The following is a 21,096-nucleotide window of genomic DNA, read 5'->3' as shown; positions in this document are numbered from 1 at the left end:
AGGGGAGACCCAGGTCCCAGCTCACAGCCCCAACCAACAGCCAATGCGGTCATGCTGGCTGCCTTTTTTTCTCTTTTCCAAGAGATTTTGAGCCCCGGAGAAGAGAGCCATTAGCAACTCATTTCCTTTTACTCACGTGAGGCATAGGTCACATCAGTAAGGGTTGGAATTTTCATTTTTTAAATCTAATAAGTGAAGTTCATGTAGATTGCATCTCTTCTCTAATAATCTGTATACTTTTGTAGCTTTACTTTCATAAATGCGGCATTGAACAGGGTCAGAAAGAACACACCGGAATCAGCAGAGGCCTTTCAAAAGGTGCCAGAAACAATACTGCTTATGGCTTTGCAACTGTCCATAGGAAGCAAGAGTCGTCATTGCGGTCCATTTCATAGCAAACCCATACACTCCGTAAGTGGTTTAAAGCATCAGAAAAGGCAGTGATGAAATCTGCTCTTCATGGAGAGGTGGCTCTTGTGCTCCCTCACCATTTCAGAGATTTACAGTTGAGCTGTCTCTAGGGCTTGCTTCCCTCAATCCTACTTTCTGAGCGTTATCACCGAACCCTGTCAAAACTGTGCTTTTGTTTTGCGCTGCCTTCTCCAATTCTCTTCTAAAAATGGTCATGCTTCTGCTTTTCCAGTCGCACAGGAATCAAAAAGCTCTATCAAACCCAGCATGTTTATCTCAGTATGACATCCCACGTATAAAACGTGTGCCTATTTCGGATGTCAATCTTCATTATTTTCTTTACTTCAGTCAGACCTAGGAAAACAATCACAAAACACGCAGGGGACTTTTTTTCTTCCTCAGTACTCTTGCAGAGTACTGCGTGCATCCGTCGGCTTCCTTTGACTGCTAAGTAAGCGTATTCCCTGACCGCATGGTCTCTATCATAGGTGCAAATAGTCGAGCTCCCATGCTGCACGGTTTGTGCAACAGGCTGCATTTGCACAGCGAGATTCAATTCTATCTGCTTGTAGGGCCTGTAGCTTGCTTTTTCTTTATAAAACTCGGGAGCAAAGTTTTACATTATCAAAGGTTTGGTGTTTTGTGGTTTTTTTCCCCCAATTAGTATAACACAAGCTGCGTGTAGCCAGAATTTGCGGTGACTATAAATTCCAGCTGCTCCCCCGGCAGACCACGTAGTGGTAGGACGCTATTGATACAGTTAAACATGAAAAAAATGAAAGCTTTCAGGACCCCCATTTTCCTGTCGTACCTAGACCCAGCCTTGCCACTTTCTCATGCTCCAGTTCAGTTCCCTATCACTGCCTGCACTGCTGACAATACTTTTTTCAATGGGAATATCACAGCCGCAGCCCCTGCCAGAATCTCCTGGCAAACAAGCTGCTTTCTGAGTCAGAGCCTAATGCCATTACAAGGTCTGCAACAGCTGCAGCAGTCATACATCTGCAACTCATTTGAACATTTTATGATGAATAAAAACTATCCATTACATAGACCTATACATTATATATTAACCCTAATACTTATTCAGTTACACTAACAATAACCTTTTCCCTCTGCATGCTGTAAACTTCTTTGGCTGCAGCATGTGTTAACAGAGATACTTAGAGCTCCGGTCCACGGTGGAGCAGTCCCTGCGTACATATTACCTAACTTATTCAACCTATTTAAACACGAAATGGGATGATGGAAAGAAGGAAAGAAAGAAAGTGAATGTAAAGCTATAAAAACTCATACCATGCATAAGGAAACCATTTTTCTATAATTGCATGAGACTGCATATGCTCATACAACTAGAGAGGATACAAAACAATGAGAAATACAGAGGAAGAATGAAAACACGGACCCAAAATACATAGTTAAGAGATCTGATTATGATATGCACAGATTTCAAACCCGTCCAGATGTCCCCAGACGGCAACCTGATCCTCCACACCATAGCCAAGATTTGAAATCTAAAAAGTCAGAATGCTGAAGACAGGGTAGTGGGGCTTAAGGAAAAAGAAACGGGAGTTGTGAGTAGTTAAAACCCGTTAAAATAATAACGATAATAAAGAAACATAAATGTGGTTTCATGAAGGAAATATATACACAGCCGCAAATTATGAAGTCAGCCCTTCAGGACATTACATTCCTCATGCAAGTTGCTGAGCCCGCTCAACATAAATAGGTGTAAAATGCACTCACCGTCTTAGTGACTTCAAGGATAGAGTCCCATATGTGATTCCCTCCCTACCAGTGAGTCTTCTACATATGTATACTTTTACAACAGTAAATGTGAACTGGGCAAGACATAACCTCCCTATGAGTTTCACCATAAGAGTTTTAAAGAGACAAGTCGAAAGTCTGGCATGACAGAAATCTACCCTAATTTTTCCATGAGGTTCATCCAGAGCCAGGATTTTATTAGCAAGCCATACACATTACTATTCCATGTTTGTTCATTATCTATCATTTGCAGACTCTTTTTGGGTTCTCAGAAATAAACCTCTATCACTTCCCATTCACTTCTACGCTGTATTTCATGTATCAGTTCAGCGCCCTTCATAATATCAGCATCGCTTTGGAAGCAGAATGTCAATTCACTTGCACTTCCACACTGAGTTAAATGTGTGGATTAGTAAGCTGCAGAACCTACAGTGTAGTTTTTAAATAAGATGCAGCTACTAGAATAGTCTTACGGTTAGAGAAGTGACTTTTAGGAAATGTTTTCTTGACTTGATCTGCGTCCTCTGTGCAGTCAGAGGCCAAACTGTTTATTTTCCTGGCAATCCATCTTTATTACTTGTGCTGGCTTTAATATTTCCATTCAAACAATCCGCATATTAAAAATGAAAAAGAAAATCCTAACAAGGTTACAAACAGTTCATCTAAAGGGGATTTGAAAGGCATCCAGCAGAGTTCTTTTTTTTAAGGGTCAGAAAAGCATTACATTGCAGGACTGAAAAACCACCTTGCCACTGACGAACGGGACGCGTTACTCGATGCGGCCGAATCCCTGTGGTCAATTTGTGGAGCACCTACCTCCCGCTTTTTAATAAAGACACCACCAAAACAGCTTTTAATGAAATATTTTAGTTTTCCAGGCTATCTAATCAAGAAAAGCACAAACATTTCTCCTTCCTGATTCTATCCTTATCCTTTGCTGCATATATTCGCTCATTTATTACAGCGGATTTATAGTGACAGCCACCTGCACTGGTAGCACTTCTAAAGGCATCTGTTAAAAAACAGTCAAACAAACAAGAACACCCCCCCACCCCACAATCCTAAGCAAACGTATACCCACAGCTTACCAAAAGCCAAATGACAATCTCAACAGTATCTTTTAAATAGACACCCAGTGGGAAGCAGAATCTTCTTCTGGAAGACCCCAATTAATTGACTGAGTGATTTCAGGACATATTCAGGACTACGTACAAGTCATCTACTTCTGTAACAGACATACCCTGTTTCCAATATGACGTCTGCGAGTAGACATGGGTGAATGGCTGTGACTGTGTCGTCGCCGATAATCCCGACTGTAAGACCTACTTCTGGATCTCCTATGAGAGCGGGAACGAGAGCGTGATCTTGTGTAGTGTCTACGGGAACTCCTCCTTGATCTAGATCTGAGGGGGGAAAAAAAAAAAAAAAAAAAAAAAAAAAAAAAGAGAAAGGGAAAATCCTGGTCCTTCTGATTGCAGAGATAACTTACCAAGTGTGACGTGATGCAATGATGTCTTCCTAAGTCAGCAGCCAGCCAGCTGTCTCTTTGCTGCTGCTCCCACTTTTCCCATGCTCCGGCAGAGCAGAGCTGAGCTGCCAGGCCAGTTGCACAGCCGCTATCGAGTCAAAGGGCAAGAGAGAAGCTTAGAATAAACACGTTGTTTTCACTCGGTTGCTTGAAGTGCTGCCAAATCTCTTAACATTAGCGCACATAAATCGGTGAGTATCATGAAGCCTGAGGCCCGAGCAGCTGGAATCTTGTAGTTGTTACCTGAAATCTTAACGTCCAAAAAAATAGCTTCCCCATTCCTCGAGGCTATGTGGAAAATCTCAAAAAACACAATCATAAAAGTACGGCTAACATCAAGGAAAAGAACTCCTAATTATTTTTTTTTCTTTAGTTCTCTTTTTTTTTTTATAGTCATCTCAAATTTGTGGGGGCGGGGAAGGGGGTGTCTTTCTCGGGATTTTCAAACATGCTGGTTTCCCAAGACTGTGCCAAAGAAAGCACTCATTGATTCTAGAGATAAATCCTAAAGTTATTCAGAGGGGAGGAAGACTATGAAGATAAGCAGCTCAGGGCCCAGCAGTAAACAACCATAAACCAGGAGCTAAGCAGCTGGAGGAAGGGTAGACCGGTCGATTTTTCTCTGCCCAACGGCGACCTTCAGGAGGCAGGAGTGGGGGAGAGTGGCGATGTTCCTCCCCCAGACAACAGCTTTGACACACTTCTTCAGCAAGGACTTGAGAGAAAAAGCTCCTTCTCCTTATCCAGCCGCCAAGAGAAAAGGAGTTGAAAAACACCGAATCCTTACGGCTAATGGGAGGGTGATATAAAAGACGGAGGCCATTGACTGGTGTCCAGAGACAACAACCTGGTATGAATTCCAGCACCATTCCACTTCCCAGCAGCTGGATTTCTCACCAGGGTGGATTGCTGGTTTTGGACACCTCCCCATTTTTTCCCCGTCTGTTAACAGTCTTCCACTAGTAAGTATTTGGAACAGTTGTAAAGCTTTTTTTGTATCTAAACGGCCTTGCCATTGCCTGAATGCAATTTCAAAATCGCTGGCATTTCTGCACAGACTATCTGAAGTGTATTTTTGTCATGCTGTTAATAAGCGCTGGGTCTCCCGGGAGAACCTCAGCTAGCTCCGAGTTCCTAAATGATGCGCACACTCGACACAGAAGATGTACGAAAAAAATCTTTCCCATTTTTTACTTAAGTTTTTACTCTGAGTTGCTTGGTAAATGGACATGATGTGCAAAGAGAAAGCTGGGACCACTAACTCCTCATCTATAAAGTGAGGATGAGAACCCAAGAAATTACGTGACTTGCCAACGGTTACGCAGGCAGCCAGGGGTCTCACAAATGAATCCGGAGCCAGTCCAATACCTGAGTCATACGGACCATCCTTGCTCTCAGTTCCTACATTAGCCTTCTGTTTTCTATATTCTGAATTTCCTTCCAGCTCCCCTCACATTTCTCCCAGTCCTCAAACAATAGAATGGAGCTTGCTTTTAGGGATACCCCAGGAGAGTTTAGAATGGCCTAGCCTGGCATGATTTTAAACTAAATTAAGCATAGGAGATGCTTTTTGGGAAAGGAGTGCATGAAAACAAGAAATGAAAGCGCGAAGGGGTGGTTCTTCCAAGTCCCTTTCTGACCCTCCAGGGAAAAGTAACTATTGCCCCCTTCTTTGATACAAGACATCAGCATTTGCCTGGTACCAAGGTGTGTTGCGGCTTGCACGTTCCCCCTCCAGTCCTAGACAGATGCTGTCACAGATTTTAGAAACCAAGTGTATCTATCTCCGCTGCGCAAACAGCCCAACGGAACGCCAAGAGCACCTCATAACCATGGGGATACAGGTAAGACAGTAGCTGAAAATGAATCTTACTTAGCTCATTTTTTACATTACTGGATATTAACTGCTTTAGGAGCTCTCTATCCAGGCTTGATAAAACACTCAGATTTGCAAAGGGGTACTGCCATTTGAAGCACATGTCAGACCGGAGAAACAAAGACGACATGATTGCTGCCAAGAATTTTAGGCACTTATTTTAACTAAGATACATGGCATGGGTTCTGTGAGTATTAGAAGTTAATATGTGTATAGGTTGTATTCTGTGGCACTACAGATTTACAGAACCATGTCCCTGTTCACCTGTTTTGCAGTTAAAAGTTTGTTGAGAGCACAGGGGAGCCCAAAATAAATTCTGAGAGGCGACCCACTGTCTCAACACGCTGACCCAAAGTTCATGGGATACTTTATTGCCATAAACACACATGCCTAAACTTATGTCCCCGACTATGCATTAACACAGCCTTTTCTATCCCAAAGCTGCCACATATCCTAAGACTTTCGGAGGTGGGTATGAATTTCCAAATGTAATTAAATATGTGTAGGCAAAAAAAATACAAGGCAGCTCAAAAATATGTGCAGATTGTGTTGGGAGTGGTATCATCCCGAGATGAACTCTAAGGATAATATGTAAGCACCAAAACCATAGAATCATAGAAAAGATAAGTAAGTATTTATAATTCCATGAAACAGAACCACATGAGAGGAGAAGGATGATCTGGAAACTTGACAGGATATTTTGTTAGAGTTTAACTAAAATCATCCAGAGTTTAGAGGAGTTCCTTTCAAAGGAGAAAATTAAAACAAATAAACAAACAAAGGCACATTACAAGAACACCATGATTGTAAAGGCAATCACTCAAACGTTCAAAGCACCTGTACTAAAGCATCTATATTACCCTCACTGTGTTAGCTCCTTTTGTCTAACTCTGTATGCAAACAGCAGCATACAATACAGAACAGCATAGGAGAGTTATAAATTACAGGCGGCTACCAAATACTGGTGCCAAGAATGATTCCCATACTTTTTTTTGTTTGTTTTTACAGCAGGACACAGTGGGGACCTGGACCTGCCCCGCACTACTGACACTGTGGAGCATCTTGAGGATCTGGCATCTCCCAGGTTCCTTCCCATTCACTATGCAAGATTCCACACTAAAAATTAGGAAAACTAACATAAGCCCCCTTCTAGTGTGTTATACCTTGAAGCATGAGCTACGGGGAGGGAGACAGTCAGGGACCACTTAGGCAACCTGCATCGCTACAGAACAGGGTAGGACGTGCCGAGGGTGCACTGTAACCACACAAAGATGCAAACAGACCTGGAGGATGTCACACAAGATGAGCCTGAAAGAACTGAGGTTACCTGGTCTGAAGAAGACTGTAAGGGGGACCTTGTTATTACCCTCAGCTGCCTCCTGGGAGGGTATAGAAAACACAAAGCCAGGTTTGTCTGAGGTGTGCAGTAAGGATGAGCGTCAGAAAACCCAAAACTCCAATTAGGTAACAGGCAGAGGTTTTGCTTGCTGTTTTGTTTTTTGTTGTTGTTATTGCTGCTTTTTAAATCACAAGGGTGTTAAAATGCTGGAGAAGGTGACCAGAGACATTGTGGAATCCCCATCCTTGAAGGTATTCAAAACTCAACAAGGTCCAGGACAACCTGATTTAATTGCACCTACTACAGAGCAGAGGACTGATCACCTCAAGAGGTCCTTTCTAACATCAGTTTCCATGATTCTGATGTTACGATGCTACAGGACACTGAGCATCCTTTCTACTCACTCACCGCACAATAGTCATCAATTGCAATTAAAACTGTTTGGAACAGACAAGTGGCTGCTCTCACCAGCTTCTCCTGCTCTTCCTCCCAAATGCCACAAGATCCCAAAATCCCACCAAATCACTTTATGAGCTTTGCAATGCTGATCAGCATAAAGCTTAGGAGTCTTCCTCTTCTACAGATTTTCAGCAGGCTTGGACGGTCTGGTGACTGTTCTTAGCTCATGTTCTTATTACTGTGAATAGCTGAAGGAAGAACTGCACATCATCCTGAGACAGCTGGGCTGGGTTGACCCTGGCTGGATGCCAGGTGCCCACCAAAGCCACTCTATCGCTCCCCTCCTCAGCTGGACGGGGGAAAGAAAATACAACAAAAGGCTCATGGGTCAAGATAAGGACAGGGAGAGGTCACTCATCAATTACTGTCATGGGCAAAACAGACTCGACTTGGGGAAAATTAATTTAATTTATTATTAATCAAATGAGAGCAGGATAATAAGAAATAAAAGTAAATCTTAAAACATCTTCCCCCCAACCCTCCCTTCTTCCCGGGCTCAACTTCAGTCCCGATTTCTCTACCACCTCCTCCTCCTGAGCAGCGCAGGGACACAGGGAATGGGGGCTGGGGTCAATTCATCACACGCTGTCTCTGCTGCTCCTTCCTCCTCAGGGGGAGGACTCCTCACACTCTGCCCCTGCTCCAGCCCGGGGTCCCTCCCATGGCCGACAGTCCTCCACAAACTGCTCCAGTGCGGGTCCTTCTCACGGGCTGCAGGTCTTCAAGAACTGCTCCAGCATGGGTCCATCCTTTCCATGTGTGCCAGCCCCTCAGGACCAGACTGTTCCAGTGTGGGTCCCCTGCAAGGTCACCAGCCCTGCCAGCAAACCTGCTCCAACATGGGCTCCTTTCTCCATGGGTCCACAGGTCGTGCCAGGAGACTGCTCCAGTGTGGGCTTCCCATGGGGTCACAGCCTTCTTCAGGCACCCACCGGCTCTGGTGTGGGGTCCTCCCTGGGCTGCAGGTTGGGATCTGCTCCCCCGTGGGCCTCCCTGGGCTGCAGGGGGACAGCCTGCCTCACCGTGGGCTTCACCAAGGGCTGCAGGGGAATCTCCGCTTTGGTGCCTGGAGCACCTCCTGCCCCTCCTTGTGTACTGACCTTGGTGTCTGCAGGGCTGTTTCTCCCACATATTCTCACCCCCCTCTCTGGCTCCAGTTGTACAGGGGTTTTTTTCCCCCCTTCTTAAATACATTGTCCCAGAGGTGCTACCACCATCGCTGATGGACTCGGCCTTGGCCAGCAGCAGGGCCACCTTGGAGCTGGCTTGCATTGGCTCTGTTGGACATGGGGGAAGCTTCTGGCAGCTTCTCACAGAAGCCACCCCTGCAGCCCCCCACCCTACTACCAAAACCTTGCCATGCAAACCCAATACAGTAGCCTTAAAACTTCTCATCATTTTTTAATCACGTTAAGAGCAGAGTCAACCCCAAAACCTTGCCATGCAAACCCAATACAATAGCCTTAAAACTTCTCATTTTTTAATCACGTTAAGAGCAGACTCGACATAACTGTACAAGTAGCTTAGATGATGGCATCTCTTGTGGTGGGGGAAAACCCAGGGCAGATTTGTTATAGCTTAGGAGTTTACAGGAAACCAGGTAGAGCAAGATGCACTGAATATATTTTGACTGTTGAAAGTTGGGGATATACTGTGGAAAATCTGCAAGTGCACCCAGTTAGAAGTCTCATTTCTCAAATTTAAAATAAATCTTGAAGATAGCCTTGTAAGATTGCAGTGCGTACCATGACTGGATGCCAAAGGAGGCATCAGAAGGACCAAAAAAATCTTGACCTTGTAATAACCAAAGTGATCAATCACCACAAACTCTGCTTGCATTAGTACTTCTGGACCTCGGATTCATGGGTTTTTGACTGCTGTCCAGAACCTCCTGGGTTCGTAAGTTACTTCTGAAGGATCTATGTGGAAGGAAGTTATGAAAAGCGATTTTATTAGCAGGAAACTTAAGTTTGCTACACTAAAAATAACCCCAAAGGACTTAAAGTTTGGAAACCACTCCCTCTGACAAGGAAAGTAGTTGTTTCATCTTTTTAACGATAAGTTAGCGGATTCCAGAGTTTTATGTACTCCCACAGTAACACGCTACTTACACTGAAAACCCCACTTCTGAAATTATTGTGGTTCTGAAGCGCTGGTTTTCACAAAAACTAAGCCGAGACTTAATTTCTTTCTTTCACATTTGAGGTTTTCCAGGAATTATGTTAATATCCTGGATTATATATTCTTTAAAACAAGGTCCCTGACTGTATCTGACAAGTGCCGAGCACAGCAAGACAAAGTGACTCACTAACGCTACAGAATTTGAGCATATTGTATCACATCCTGCTTGAAATTTAAACGCTAGCATGTGACTCAAACACAATAACATCTGGTAATAGCCAAGTGCAAAAAAAAAAAAAAAGAAGCCTTTTTCATTGAAGTCCAGGAAAACACAACAGTGGGAAAAAAGTCTTGGTGCTCTTCCTCACATTATCTGCCCTTCCCGGAGCAGGCTGGTTCATCGAACAGAACAAACATAAGGCAGGCACCATACGTACCAGAGGACTTACGAAGTTACTGGATGTCCAGCTTGAATTTAGAGGTGCAGAAAGGATCCCCAGAAGACACCAGGAGAGGGTTACAGAGAGAGGAAGGGCATTCACCATTAATTTTTGCTGTAATCATGAAACAAGGGCAGCCAAACGCCTGACCCAAACACAGATTAGAATCTCCTTAGCTAGAAACGTAGCTAAGGCGCGCGTAGGAGCTGACTGAAAGCAAGAGGCACTTCTGTTTCAACCCACACCTCCTTAGCTGATCCAGTCAGTGTTTGTAACACCGACCCTCCTTAGAAATGCAAAAGGGCTCTAGGTGAACAAGCCTGGCTCCAAACAACTAACAAGCACAGCTAATGTGGGTAGACTTTAGTAAACACATACGCATATGAATGGAGTACATTTAACTTTTGCTGTTTAGAGTCTATCTGGTTAATTTGCAGCCTCCTCCCACAGTCGCAAAACAAATAGTTAGGAACACGGTTTGGCACCAACGGAGATGTAAGTGACAGGGTTCAGGCTCACTATGCGGAGTCCCAGCTAATAACTCAACACAGCAGCTTTACTGGGGCCCTCCGGTGGGCCCTTCGTAAAGGAAGACCCCTCTTCCTCATTCGGTCACATTTTTAACATTAACAGCAAACTTCTTTCCCTTTTACAAGAACAGTGCATGCGGCACCACTGGTGTCTCAAAGCAACTTTCTGCTCTTTATTCCTCAGCACGCAGGTTTATACATTTGCTGATTTTTAAATTTCATAGTTAGAGTCAGTAATATGCTTTTTAGTTTTTACAGGACAATAAAATCGCTTGCCAGAAGTTCCTGACTTAAAATTCTACACAGCAGATTGATGTAGGCCTCTTGATCCCTCTTACCACATTTTTGCCAAGCTGGAGTATAAAATAGCTGTTCTGCTAATTGCACCCAGGGATTTGCGTCCGATATCCAGACAGACTACTAAAGCTGACTCCGTTTTCCCTTTGATCTTGCGCATTCTGTTGCTTGAAAGAATACAGACAGGTGATGGAAAATGCTGGAGCTAGGGCAAGCACAACTGCTCAAAGACCAATTAACACCAAAAAAACCCCAAACGAACAAGAAGCCAAAATGGAACTAAACCCACAACAGCTGGTGGTCATCAAGGCAGTTTTCCCAGAGGGCAGAAGACTGTTACTAATAGGATGGAAATACAAAATTTACTGAGACCAACTGTAACCACTGATAACATACACAGAGAAGTGCCTCATTTCTCACATTTTCTGCAGAAAGTGAGAGCAAAGCTGGACAGCAATCTTAACTTTTATTTTGTATGTGGGGGAAAAGTGGGAACTGAAACATAGTCCCACTGAACAATTAGTACCAGGAGCTGATTTTACCATAATGCTATTCTCATCACATTTAAAACTAACATTCAAGTGATTCTACCCATAGAAATATGTTATTTCTCAGAGTTTAATCAATGTAGTGCAGTTCATTAGGAACTGCCTACTGAGACTCCCTTCCATTTGAAATTGTTTCAATTACCGCAGAACCTGGATGCTAGAACCCCCAACAAGAGATGAAATGAAGCTGTACCTTCTCCCTTTACAACAGTAGAGGCCTTGAGATGTTTCAATCGCATTACAATAAACCTACATTCCTCTACTAACACAAAACATACACTCTTGCCACAGGAGACAAATACTTCTTACTCTGTTTCCAGCCAATGATTTTAACATCAAGTCCAGAGTAAACATAACCTCTTTGGAGACGGGAACATGTTTGTGTGTGAGAACAGCTCGCTGCATTACAGCGGTACCACCACCTACTAAAATCACAGCATGCACTGAACAGATGCATGCACAAGGGCCATTACGTTCTTTGACACGGCACTGAAAGAACGGCGAGTATCAAAAGTTCGGAGACATTGAAGAGTCAGGACATTTTTTTTTTTTTTTTTTTTTTTTTTTTTAAAAACACTATCACCAAATCATATACACCGAGAGGTAGGAAAGCTATTTTTATTCAATGATGGTTCATCTGCAGCTCATTTGCATCCCCCAAGAAGTGAGGGACTCCAAGAATCAAGAAAAGCCATTCAAATGCATAAGTTATCATGCATTTATCTATTATTTATTATCAGATTTATAATACAGGTGAAGCAACAGTGCTAAATAGAACGATTTATCATTCTGTGTGGGCATTTGTTTTAAATGTGGTTCTTTCAGTGCCTTGGTGATGGTCTTCCAGAAGACGGCTGAGGCTGCCTGAATTTTGAGAGAATTGCAACAGAATCAGCAAAGGTATAGATGTTGTATTCATGATGCTGAAGGTTCTTGTAGGTAGAATTATCGAATTCTTCTGGAGCAGGCTCAGCAGCTGCTGTGGTCTCTGTGAAAACAAACAGTAACTGGTGACTATAAGGATGCCACACTGGAGGGCAGTAATCTTAGTTATCGAGCCAGCCTCCATATACTTTCAGAACCCTCATCCCATCAGCATTTTAAACAAACAAGTCTGTAACAGAAGGCTAAGTTTGCCAAGTTCTGCTGGTACCTTGTCTGATCCTCAAGCAGAACATTAGTATGCAGTAGGGGAAGAGGAATCAGTACAAATCATCTAATACAGCACAGGTTTTTGAATCCAAGCTACTGCCTAATGCTAGGGGAAGACAGGGCAGAACATTTCATTTATATTTTGAAGACATACGTCTGCATTTCCTGGCTTTTTCATAGTTGCCTTGGTTTTCACTCCAGCCAGAACAGTAGGTGATATTCTTAGCAAGCCGGGACAGGCAAACCAGCAGTACAAATGATGTATCATCATGTCAGACCGTGAGACGCAGCTATTAGCGACTTTACAGACTGAATTTTTTCCATGGAGAGAAGTGATGGAATTATGGAGATCTCCACAGCGTAATTTCAGATGTGGTTATACTGCACAGTAATATATCAAGAGCCTTTGATGTAAATTTCCTTTCTTCTACATATAATCTTCTAAACTTTGTATCAGCTCTTCTTCTTAAAAGAATAACCTAATAAAGTTTTTTGGAACTCTTTACTTCACATTAATGTCAACATTAATTCTTACACTTCTAGAATATTATGCAAATTTAGGCAGTACCATTTCCATAAAAGGTTCCTGTTACAAGCTGATTTTACAACCAAGGAAATTGCAAGAAGTAAAGCTTTACTCCCAATATTAATTTATTCTCTTAAACCCAGAGTTTTAACAACAGGAAGGACAGAAGTATAATCTACCAAAAAGCTTCATCACATAAATTTGTATAGAGTGGTTTAGTTTAGATCGTATTAAGCTTCTTTTTGTAATATGACCGTCTACGACAAAAATACGAGAACTCAAGAAACTAACCACGGGAATTTCCCTTTGATTATACCATAATTATTGCAATGCAATGCTATCAGTTTAAGAGCACGTATCCCTAACATTTAGCAAGACTCGCTTATAAAACACAGTGTAGTATGCCGTGGTTTCAGCAAAACACCACACACAACCTACAAAAGGAAACACCCCTGTGCCTACTGCTCGGTTCCTACTGAGACAGCTCATAGGAGACAACACCACAGATATAAAAGCCAGATGATGCGGTCTTTGCTGCAAATAGCCCCAAGAACAGGCAAGCGTAGGCAAGTGTACATTCAACCTGCAGGAGACAGTTGTTCCAAATTAAGAGACAGATGCTCATGAAGAAAGGCAGATGGAGTGTCATTTTTCCTGCCCAAATACACTGTACTTGGCTTCTCAAAGGAAAAATTTATCTCTGAGCTCATCCTCCTCATACTTCAGGCTTCATCCATGTCTTCCCTGTTAAAGAGCAAGCATTTCACAGGATATTCTTCTGAAATAAATCACAGGTATATTTCTGAGTTACCATGCTACTATTTTGCTACTTACTTAGCAGTTAAAGTCAGCAGTTTTTGCTGACTGCTTAGCATGCCTGCTCTACAAAGTGGATAACATCACCTTAACATCCAGGTTTGTAATGGGAGAAATTGCTGTTACATTTTCAGCATGCCTGCTGCAGAGTTTGCAGATGAACAACAGAATGCAGGAACAGAAGTACAGATTATGGAAGGTTTGATCATTAAGCGTGAACATTAAACGTGGAAAAGCAGTAGCTGTTCTCAAAGAAGGCCTCAAGAGAAAGAGAGAACAGGATATGCCTGGAGATACCAGTGTTGAACATGGTGTAGCTAGGTTTGACTCTTTGCTACCCCCAGCACTCAAAGACATTTCACCAGCAGCAAAGGGGTGTGAACTTGCCTGTACTAACCCCTACCTCTCCTACAGCCACCACGGCAGAGTGCTGTAGCAGGTGTACAGCACGTACCCAACAGAAACCTCCCTACTGTCACAGCCTTACCACCTCCACAGAAGAAGAGGAGCTCAACATCAGAAGTGCTGTTTTCAGCACAGCCAGGTCTTACTCGAAAGGGTTTTGCTGGTGCAGTTATGATGATGATGGGTCCGAGGCACAGAGGTACTATTGCCCCATCTATACAGATCTGCAGGAAAAGTTTGTCACATGGGCTTAACCTTATTCTGGACTTACAGCCTCAGAGTAGGGGAGGCTGATTCATAGATCTTTGATGTGTCATAATCAAACCTTGAATCATTAGTACATTTTAAGACCAAGTCCTCCCTCTCATACTTGAAGTTAACTGAACTAATTTTTGGGGTCTTCATATCAGCTTCAATGTGGGGGAAAAAAAATAAAAATACTTGAGCATCCAGAAGTCCACTGTGGATGAATGGGGAGAAAAGCATTACCTGTAGATAATCACAAATAGCCTGTCCCAATCTTTTTTTCTTTTTTTTTTAAAGGAAGCTTCTGCTGCTGACTGCAAGAAGGAACAAGTAAATGAAAATGTCACTTGCAAATAGTGCTGCATTTTACCATTTGAGTTGCGGGTAGGGAGGAAGGTAAGCTTAGTTTCCAACTCTTAGAACAGATCAAATTATGAGACGACTAACCCTTAAAACAGAAGAGAGGTATTTCACTCAACACTGTACAAAAGCAATTATTTGCACTTAACCTGGTTAGACACTTCACAGAGTCACAGAATGGCTGAGATTGGAAGACACCTCTGGAGGTCATCTGGTCCAGCCCCAAATGCTCAAGCAGGGCCAGCTTAAAGCAGGGTGCCCTGACAGCTTCTGAATGTCTCCAAGGATGGAGACTCCACCACCACTCTGGGCAACCTGTGCCAGTGCTCCAACACCCTCACAGTAAAAAAAAAAAAAAAAAAAAAAAAAGTGTTTCTTGATGTACAGGCAAACCCCTGTATTTCAGTTTGTACCCACTGCTTCTTGTCCTGTAACTGGGTGCCACTGAAAAGCATCTTACCTCTGCCTACTTTGCACTTCTCTGCACTCTCCCTTCAGGTATTTACATACATTGGTAAGATCCCCCCACCTGAGCCTTCTCTTTTCCAGGCTGAACAGACCCAGCTCTCTTGGCCTTTCCTCACAGGAGAGATACTCCCATCTCTTCTACCACCTTGCAGCACTTTGCTGGACTCGCTCCAATAGCTCCACATCTCTCTTGTACTGGGGAGCCCAGAACTGAACAGAGCACTCCAGGTGCATCTCACCAGGGAAGGATCACCTCCCTCAGCCTGCTCACACACTCCTCCTAATGCAGCCCAGGTTACCATTGGTGGTCTTTGCTGCAAGGGCACATTGCTGGCTCATGTTCAACTTGCTATCCACCTGGACCCCCAGGGCCTTTTCTGCAAGGATATCACTTAAGGATGATATCCAAGCAGCTATACAATTATGCTGCTTTTACTTTCAAGTAGGCAAATTCTTTTATTCAAAGCAGCAACCAGAAGGGTGGTCTTACGAATGGTATGTTACACAAGTTGAAAGGCAGGAACGGCAAGCCACCACAGACCAGGACAGCAGGGCACTTGCTATTGAAATACACAGAATGAGACCAGCAGGTAAGTTAACAGGACCAGTAGTAAATAAGAAGGGTAACTTAGATATAGAAGTATGGTGCACGATGCTCTTTCCTAAAACATACCACTGTCTCCTCCCCAACTCGCTACAAAAAAATGGGTTAGAAGATCAGCTCTGTGCTACTTCAACACAATACGCTTACAACCTACCAATCTCAGAATCAATACCCATTTCTGGCATTACACTGTGATTTCTTGAAGTCTACTGAAATCTGAAATGCAGCAAGATTTAAGAAAAAAAAAAAAGAAAGAGAAGGACAGCAGGATTTAAGCAAAAAATCATATGGCATCAAATTTGGCTTAGGAGAAAGGCAGCTACCAAATCCTTCCGAGAAAAGAGAAGAGGAAAAACAAGTCTCATCATATAAACCCCATGATTCTGCTCACAGTGAAAACAATCTTGTTTTCATTTTTTAAGTAACTGGTTTATGAAACTATAAATACAGCGAACTGAAGACCTCTTCCTTTCACAGCATAACTGGAAACTGAGGATTACTGAGCACTTACAACAATTAGCAATGAATAAGAATTGATCTTCTAGAAAGTCACTGCTACACGGTTAGCTTCAGTATAAAGATCAGAGAATAATGAACAGAGAAGATTTAGAACCCTTTTTTTAAAAGTTAAACCCTAGCCCAGATGAATCAATACAGTTCAAACAATTTAAAGTTGTACCCTCTATTGTGCTGCTTTCTCCAGCTTGGACTCCTGTTTCCTGAACGGTCTCCTCCTTTGCTGTAGTGCCCATCACCACCACTGTGCTTTCAGAAGTTTCTTCCAGTTTAGGAGCAGTTAGTTCTGCTTCTGACTCCTGTGCCTTCTTTACCTTTCTTTCTTCTCCTCTGGATACCAGTTTTTGCTGTTTTTCTTCCTGAGCCACTGATGAAGCTTTCAGCTGAATAGCTGCTACTTGGGTTCCAATGGACTTCTCCTCCACATAATCAGATTTATGAGTGGCATCGGTCAGGTCTCGGCTTTCAACCACGTGTGGTTTGAAACCCAGCTTCTGCCGATCTGCTTCTTTTGGAGTTGATTTCACTTTGCGGTCTCTTGCTTTGGATTTTGACGTTTCATGGCTGACTGATGTTTTAGAAAATGCAACCTGCTTGATAGGAGACACATCAGTTTCTGTTTTGCATGGCTTCTTCTTAGCTACATATTCTTTGTGGGACTTCTGGGACAAGTTCTCCTTTGCTAGCATTGATGCCTTTACTGCTATGTTCTCAGAAAAGATGGAATCTCGTCTAGGAAACACAACTTTGGTTTTAATGGCAACTTCTGAATCACCATCATTTTCTTCCTCAGAATCTGAGCTAGAGTCTGAATCTGAGCTGGATGAAGATGAAGTCTCTTCCTCAGCTAACTCTTTTCGTAAGCTTCCTCTTGTTGCAGGTGTAGTGAGGTTTTCCTCCTCAAGGGAAGAAACAACTTCTCTCTGAGGAAATGCAACCACGGTTTTTCTTGACATGAACATCCTCACGTCTTCAGCAGAAGGTTTTGAAGCTTCTTCAATGTTGGTACTAGATAAGCTCTCACCTTTGTTTGCAGATACTAGGAGAGAGCTAGAAGACAACATTTTAGGAAATTCAGCTGGTGCCTTGATGGCTAGCAGCTTGGTGCTTCCCTGTGGTGCCACTACATCTAGGAAACGGCATAAAGAGGATTATCATCATTACATCCGACACGGTTGTTAATTAGTGATCTTAGTCATACAATTTTAACTTTCTGAGATAATCTGGTACAAAACGCAAACTGAAGTCATTATACTTAAATACAGGCATTATGAAGCAGAAAGTTTTAAGACATTTTAAGTTAAAGAAACGAATTCTAGTTAGCACTTAACAGTTTTTGCCGCTGCGATGCTGAAACTTATGAGAGAATGCCTTTTGCTCCTTGCTTTGCCAGTCTCCTCGCAAGAGCTGTTTTTCTCTGTGTTTCATTCCGCATCACTGAAAATGGTTTACAGACACCTTCCTATCTCAGATGAAGATTAAGACAGCTTGTTAGCTGAGCTCTTCAAATATGCTGCTACAGAGATAATATTTGTCTATGAACAAGCCAGCGAGGCAGAAGACATAGTAAACAGACATAGCAGTAGCCAGCCTCTTGCAATAGTTATCTTTAAAGCAGTAGGGAGGGATGACTCCCAAGAGACAAAGCAGTGGAATGAGAGGTACCTGAAGCCATACGTGACAGCATTACTTGTTCATGTGTCCACATGACCTACCAACTGAATTGTCTAACACAGTTTAGCATTATTTTCCCAAAACCTTATCTCCTCCAGTCTTCACTGTCTCCATTTCCTACTTTTGGTTTGAAAGCTCTTTGTAAAAAAAGTCTTAGAAGATCTCCTAATGGTTCAATGTTAGCCTGCCTTTGTTTCTTCTCCCTCATGGATACTTCCATTAAGCTAAATTCTCCAGACAAGGAGCTAGCAGTTGAAAAGAAAGCAGCAACTTCAGGCCCTTTCAGAGGGTACCCAATACTCTTTGGATGCTTGTGCCAATTATATCCTCAAGGGGCCAATCAACAGTGAATGCTGTTGTGGTTACAGAAAACAGAAGGACAGAGAGGACTGAGAGCACATTAAGAGGATACATGACCACTGAAACCTGCTATAGCAAAGCCAACTCCATTATGAGTTGCACCACTTCAAACCAGCAGTATAATTCAACAGATTTCCAGTCTATTGTGAAGATTTATCTGCACAGTTTGGAAACCCAGATCTACTTTACAAGACCATAAATTAGATGCAGTTTTCCCCTTTACTAGTATTTTACAGTAATACCTTGTATGATCCAAGGAGTTACTATAATTAGTTCTGAATAGAAGCAAGTCTTTAGCAACGTCCAAATGAAAACATCACAGAAGAGATAGACACGTGAAATTAAAAGCAAAGTATTTAAGAAAGAAATACAGAGTTCTTAACATGAGTACAAATGAAAAAAATATCATTTTACCGTACAGGTAATACTTTTGAATAATTTCAGACACCTATTTCTCTCTGCCAGATGGAAGGGGCAGGGCAGGGGGGCAGGGCAAGGGGAAGCAAGAGGATGGGCAGCCACCTTTGAAAGAAGCCTGATTCTCTGCATAGACTGACACAGCCAAACAGCAGCCTGTAGAAACTAATACATGAGGAAACATTGCTTAGGATCGAAGAGTTCTTGAAAGAAGCATACAAGACGGTCAAACTAACACAAGAATGCCCAAAGGGATGACAAGACAAGTGAAAGCTGAGTAAAAGTTGAAGAAGTGTTAACGTTAAGACATCCTAAGAAGCCAAGAAGGCAGGTGACATTCAACTTGACCATTAACAGTAGCTGTTGCTGGAAAAATGCTCTACACAGCAGTATTTGGATATGTGAAAAAGATACACATTTCAGGTTATAATCATAAACTCTAATAAAACTGGTCCAGACACTTTAATTAGGGTACTTCAAACTTTGTACCACCCGATACCTATTTGCACCGCTTTGCCAAAAGAACACTACATCCAAATCAGTAACAAGAATATTATCCCCAGATGTGTTCTTACTGATGCTTGTAACATCAGTATCACTATCAAAACATGTTTAAAACATGCCTGCACTCAGAAAGGTGGCATGCAGAAGTTACAGGTCTGTTCCCCATCACTGACTTCTTAAGTAAACATAACCATTTTATCAAAGCAAAGAAAATCTGCACACCCTGTTCCAGCTAGAATCTGAAAGACAGCTGCATCCTATGCACCTTAACTAACCTTAACCATTTGCAGGGGAAGCAGTTGGCTGAAAGGGGTGGCCTAAAGAGGTCTCCTGACACCTTCTGAAATCAGAGCTGAAGGACAACGAATCTAGAAACTGATGCTAAAGTACGTATCAAATACGCTCGCAAATAACACAAAGAAAGTTATAATAAAAGCAATTTGTTGTTCATAGAATCCTAGAATGTTATGGGTTGGAAGGGACCTTTAGAGGTCATCAAGTCCAACCCCCCTGCAGTGAGCAGGGACACCGTTAACTAGATCAGGTTGCTCAGAGCCCCGTCCAACCTGGTTCAGTCAAGCTTGTATCAATCTACACAGCAAAGGCTTTCTTAATGGAACAACCAAGCTCTTATTTGCCTTGGCATTTAAGAAGCTAACATTAGAAGCCAGAAGCCCGCATTCAACTACTTCTTCAGTGATCTTTTCAACAGCTGTCAACAAGTCTGATCACTCCTGCACATGGTCCCGTGGAGCTTTGCTGTTTAAGCACCTGGATCTCCAATTTGGGATGGGAATCCTACTTGCTGAAACAACAAGCCTCTATTTACAAACAGCATCTTGGAAATTTGTATTCATGTTTTGACTTTGGTCAGGGACAGAAGGGGTTCAAATACTTCTGAATGTTGAATGCACTGCAGCATCCAAACCGAGGTTTCGCCTGTATTGCCTTGCCTGCAAACCTATGGGGCAAAAAGCACTATGACTAAATTTAACACAATAGGGCCATGGTAGTTTTCTGCAGCTTCTTGACGCTGTTGCCTGGAGCAGATATTGGGATCCTGCAAGTCCTTTTCTCTTTCTGTAAAATGGGATGCTTTTTGCCCCTCGTAATCCAAATATTTCAAAGGACAAGGGGGAACATCTTAAGTTCAAAACCAGATTTTGCACCTCATTAAAAAAAGTAACTTGCTGTGCTCATTTCCATCAGATTTCAGGCAACTTGCAAAGCTTCTTTACATTAAGACAAACATAGCCATAGCTCTACTTAAGCATGGTCAAGCATCACAGCAGCTAATGTATTAAGGTGAAGGTAAACGGGGAAGAAAGTGTCAAGCTCGTAGCGTGGCCTATGAATATAAATATAACCCGTACAGTCGCTTTCCTCCCAGACCTTTACTTTTCGTTTTCTTATTACGCGGTACGTTTGAACAGAAACCCTTGTTTACATGGTGATGACCTTCCACTTCCTTGGCTTATGTACATGGGCACGAGCGTTTCTAAGCCCTTCTTGCCTATTTAAGGACAATCAGAGGGACTTGAACTTCAGACGGGCACTCCCCGGTCCCGACGGCCAGATAAAACATTTGCAGTCTGGGTGCCACCACAGGGCGCAGAAACCTCCCGGGGCTGGCAGGCCGCTGGGGAAGGCGTTTAGCAACCCTGCCGGGTTTAGCAGCAGAAAAGCAGACTCTCCTACGAGCAGCTGTACCCCCGCGTCCTTTTATTTGCAT

General features: G+C 42.8%; 1 protein-coding gene across 5 annotated transcripts; it reads right to left on the bottom strand.

The window, feature by feature from the left end:
* Positions 1-11,889: 11,889 nt before the first annotated feature.
* Positions 11,890-21,090, bottom strand: NDUFV3 (NADH:ubiquinone oxidoreductase subunit V3). 5 transcript variants are annotated; one of them, XR_004842298.1, is made up of 4 exons: positions 17,741-20,735; positions 16,573-17,538; positions 12,623-13,772; positions 12,216-12,304 (listed from the first exon to the last, which is right to left on the bottom strand). XR_004842298.1 is itself a non-coding variant. In XM_035896433.1 (3 exons), exons 2-3 carry the CDS (start codon positions 17,471-17,473, stop codon positions 12,138-12,140), a joined length of 1,068 nt encoding a protein of 355 aa, XP_035752326.1. In that variant the 5' UTR covers positions 17,474-17,538; positions 20,847-21,090; the 3' UTR covers positions 11,890-12,137. The 5 variants fall into 5 exon arrangements, 2 of the variants coding, with proteins under 2 accessions (XP_035752326.1, XP_035752325.1); XR_004842299.1 differs by having other exon boundaries at positions 12,623-13,769; XR_004842300.1 differs by having other exon boundaries at positions 12,623-13,738; positions 17,741-20,734.
* Between the last annotated feature and the right edge of the window lie 6 nt (positions 21,091-21,096).

Source organism: Egretta garzetta, unplaced genomic scaffold (assembly GCF_000687185.1).
Source record: "Egretta garzetta isolate BGI_Z169 unplaced genomic scaffold, ASM68718v1 scaffold45, whole genome shotgun sequence".
NCBI lineage: Eukaryota > Metazoa > Chordata > Aves > Pelecaniformes > Ardeidae > Egretta > Egretta garzetta.
The sequence above is the reverse complement of the archived record's forward strand: the minus strand, read 5'-3'. Positions and strand labels throughout refer to the sequence as shown.

Excerpts from the sequence above, each read along its gene's own strand:
- NDUFV3 (XM_035896432.1), bottom strand. The coding sequence starts at position 17,837 with ATGAAACACAGAGAAAAACAGCTCTTGCGAGGAGACTGGCAAAGCAAG. Across the intron at positions 17,539-17,740 it reads GCATCGCAGCGGCAAAAACT|ATGTAGTGGCACCACAGGGA; the intron begins GTTAAGTGCTAA and ends GCCGTTTCCTAG. Across the intron at positions 12,305-16,572 it reads AGAAAGCAGCACAATAGAGG|AGACCACAGCAGCTGCTGAG; the intron begins GTACAACTTTAA and ends TTGTTTTCACAG.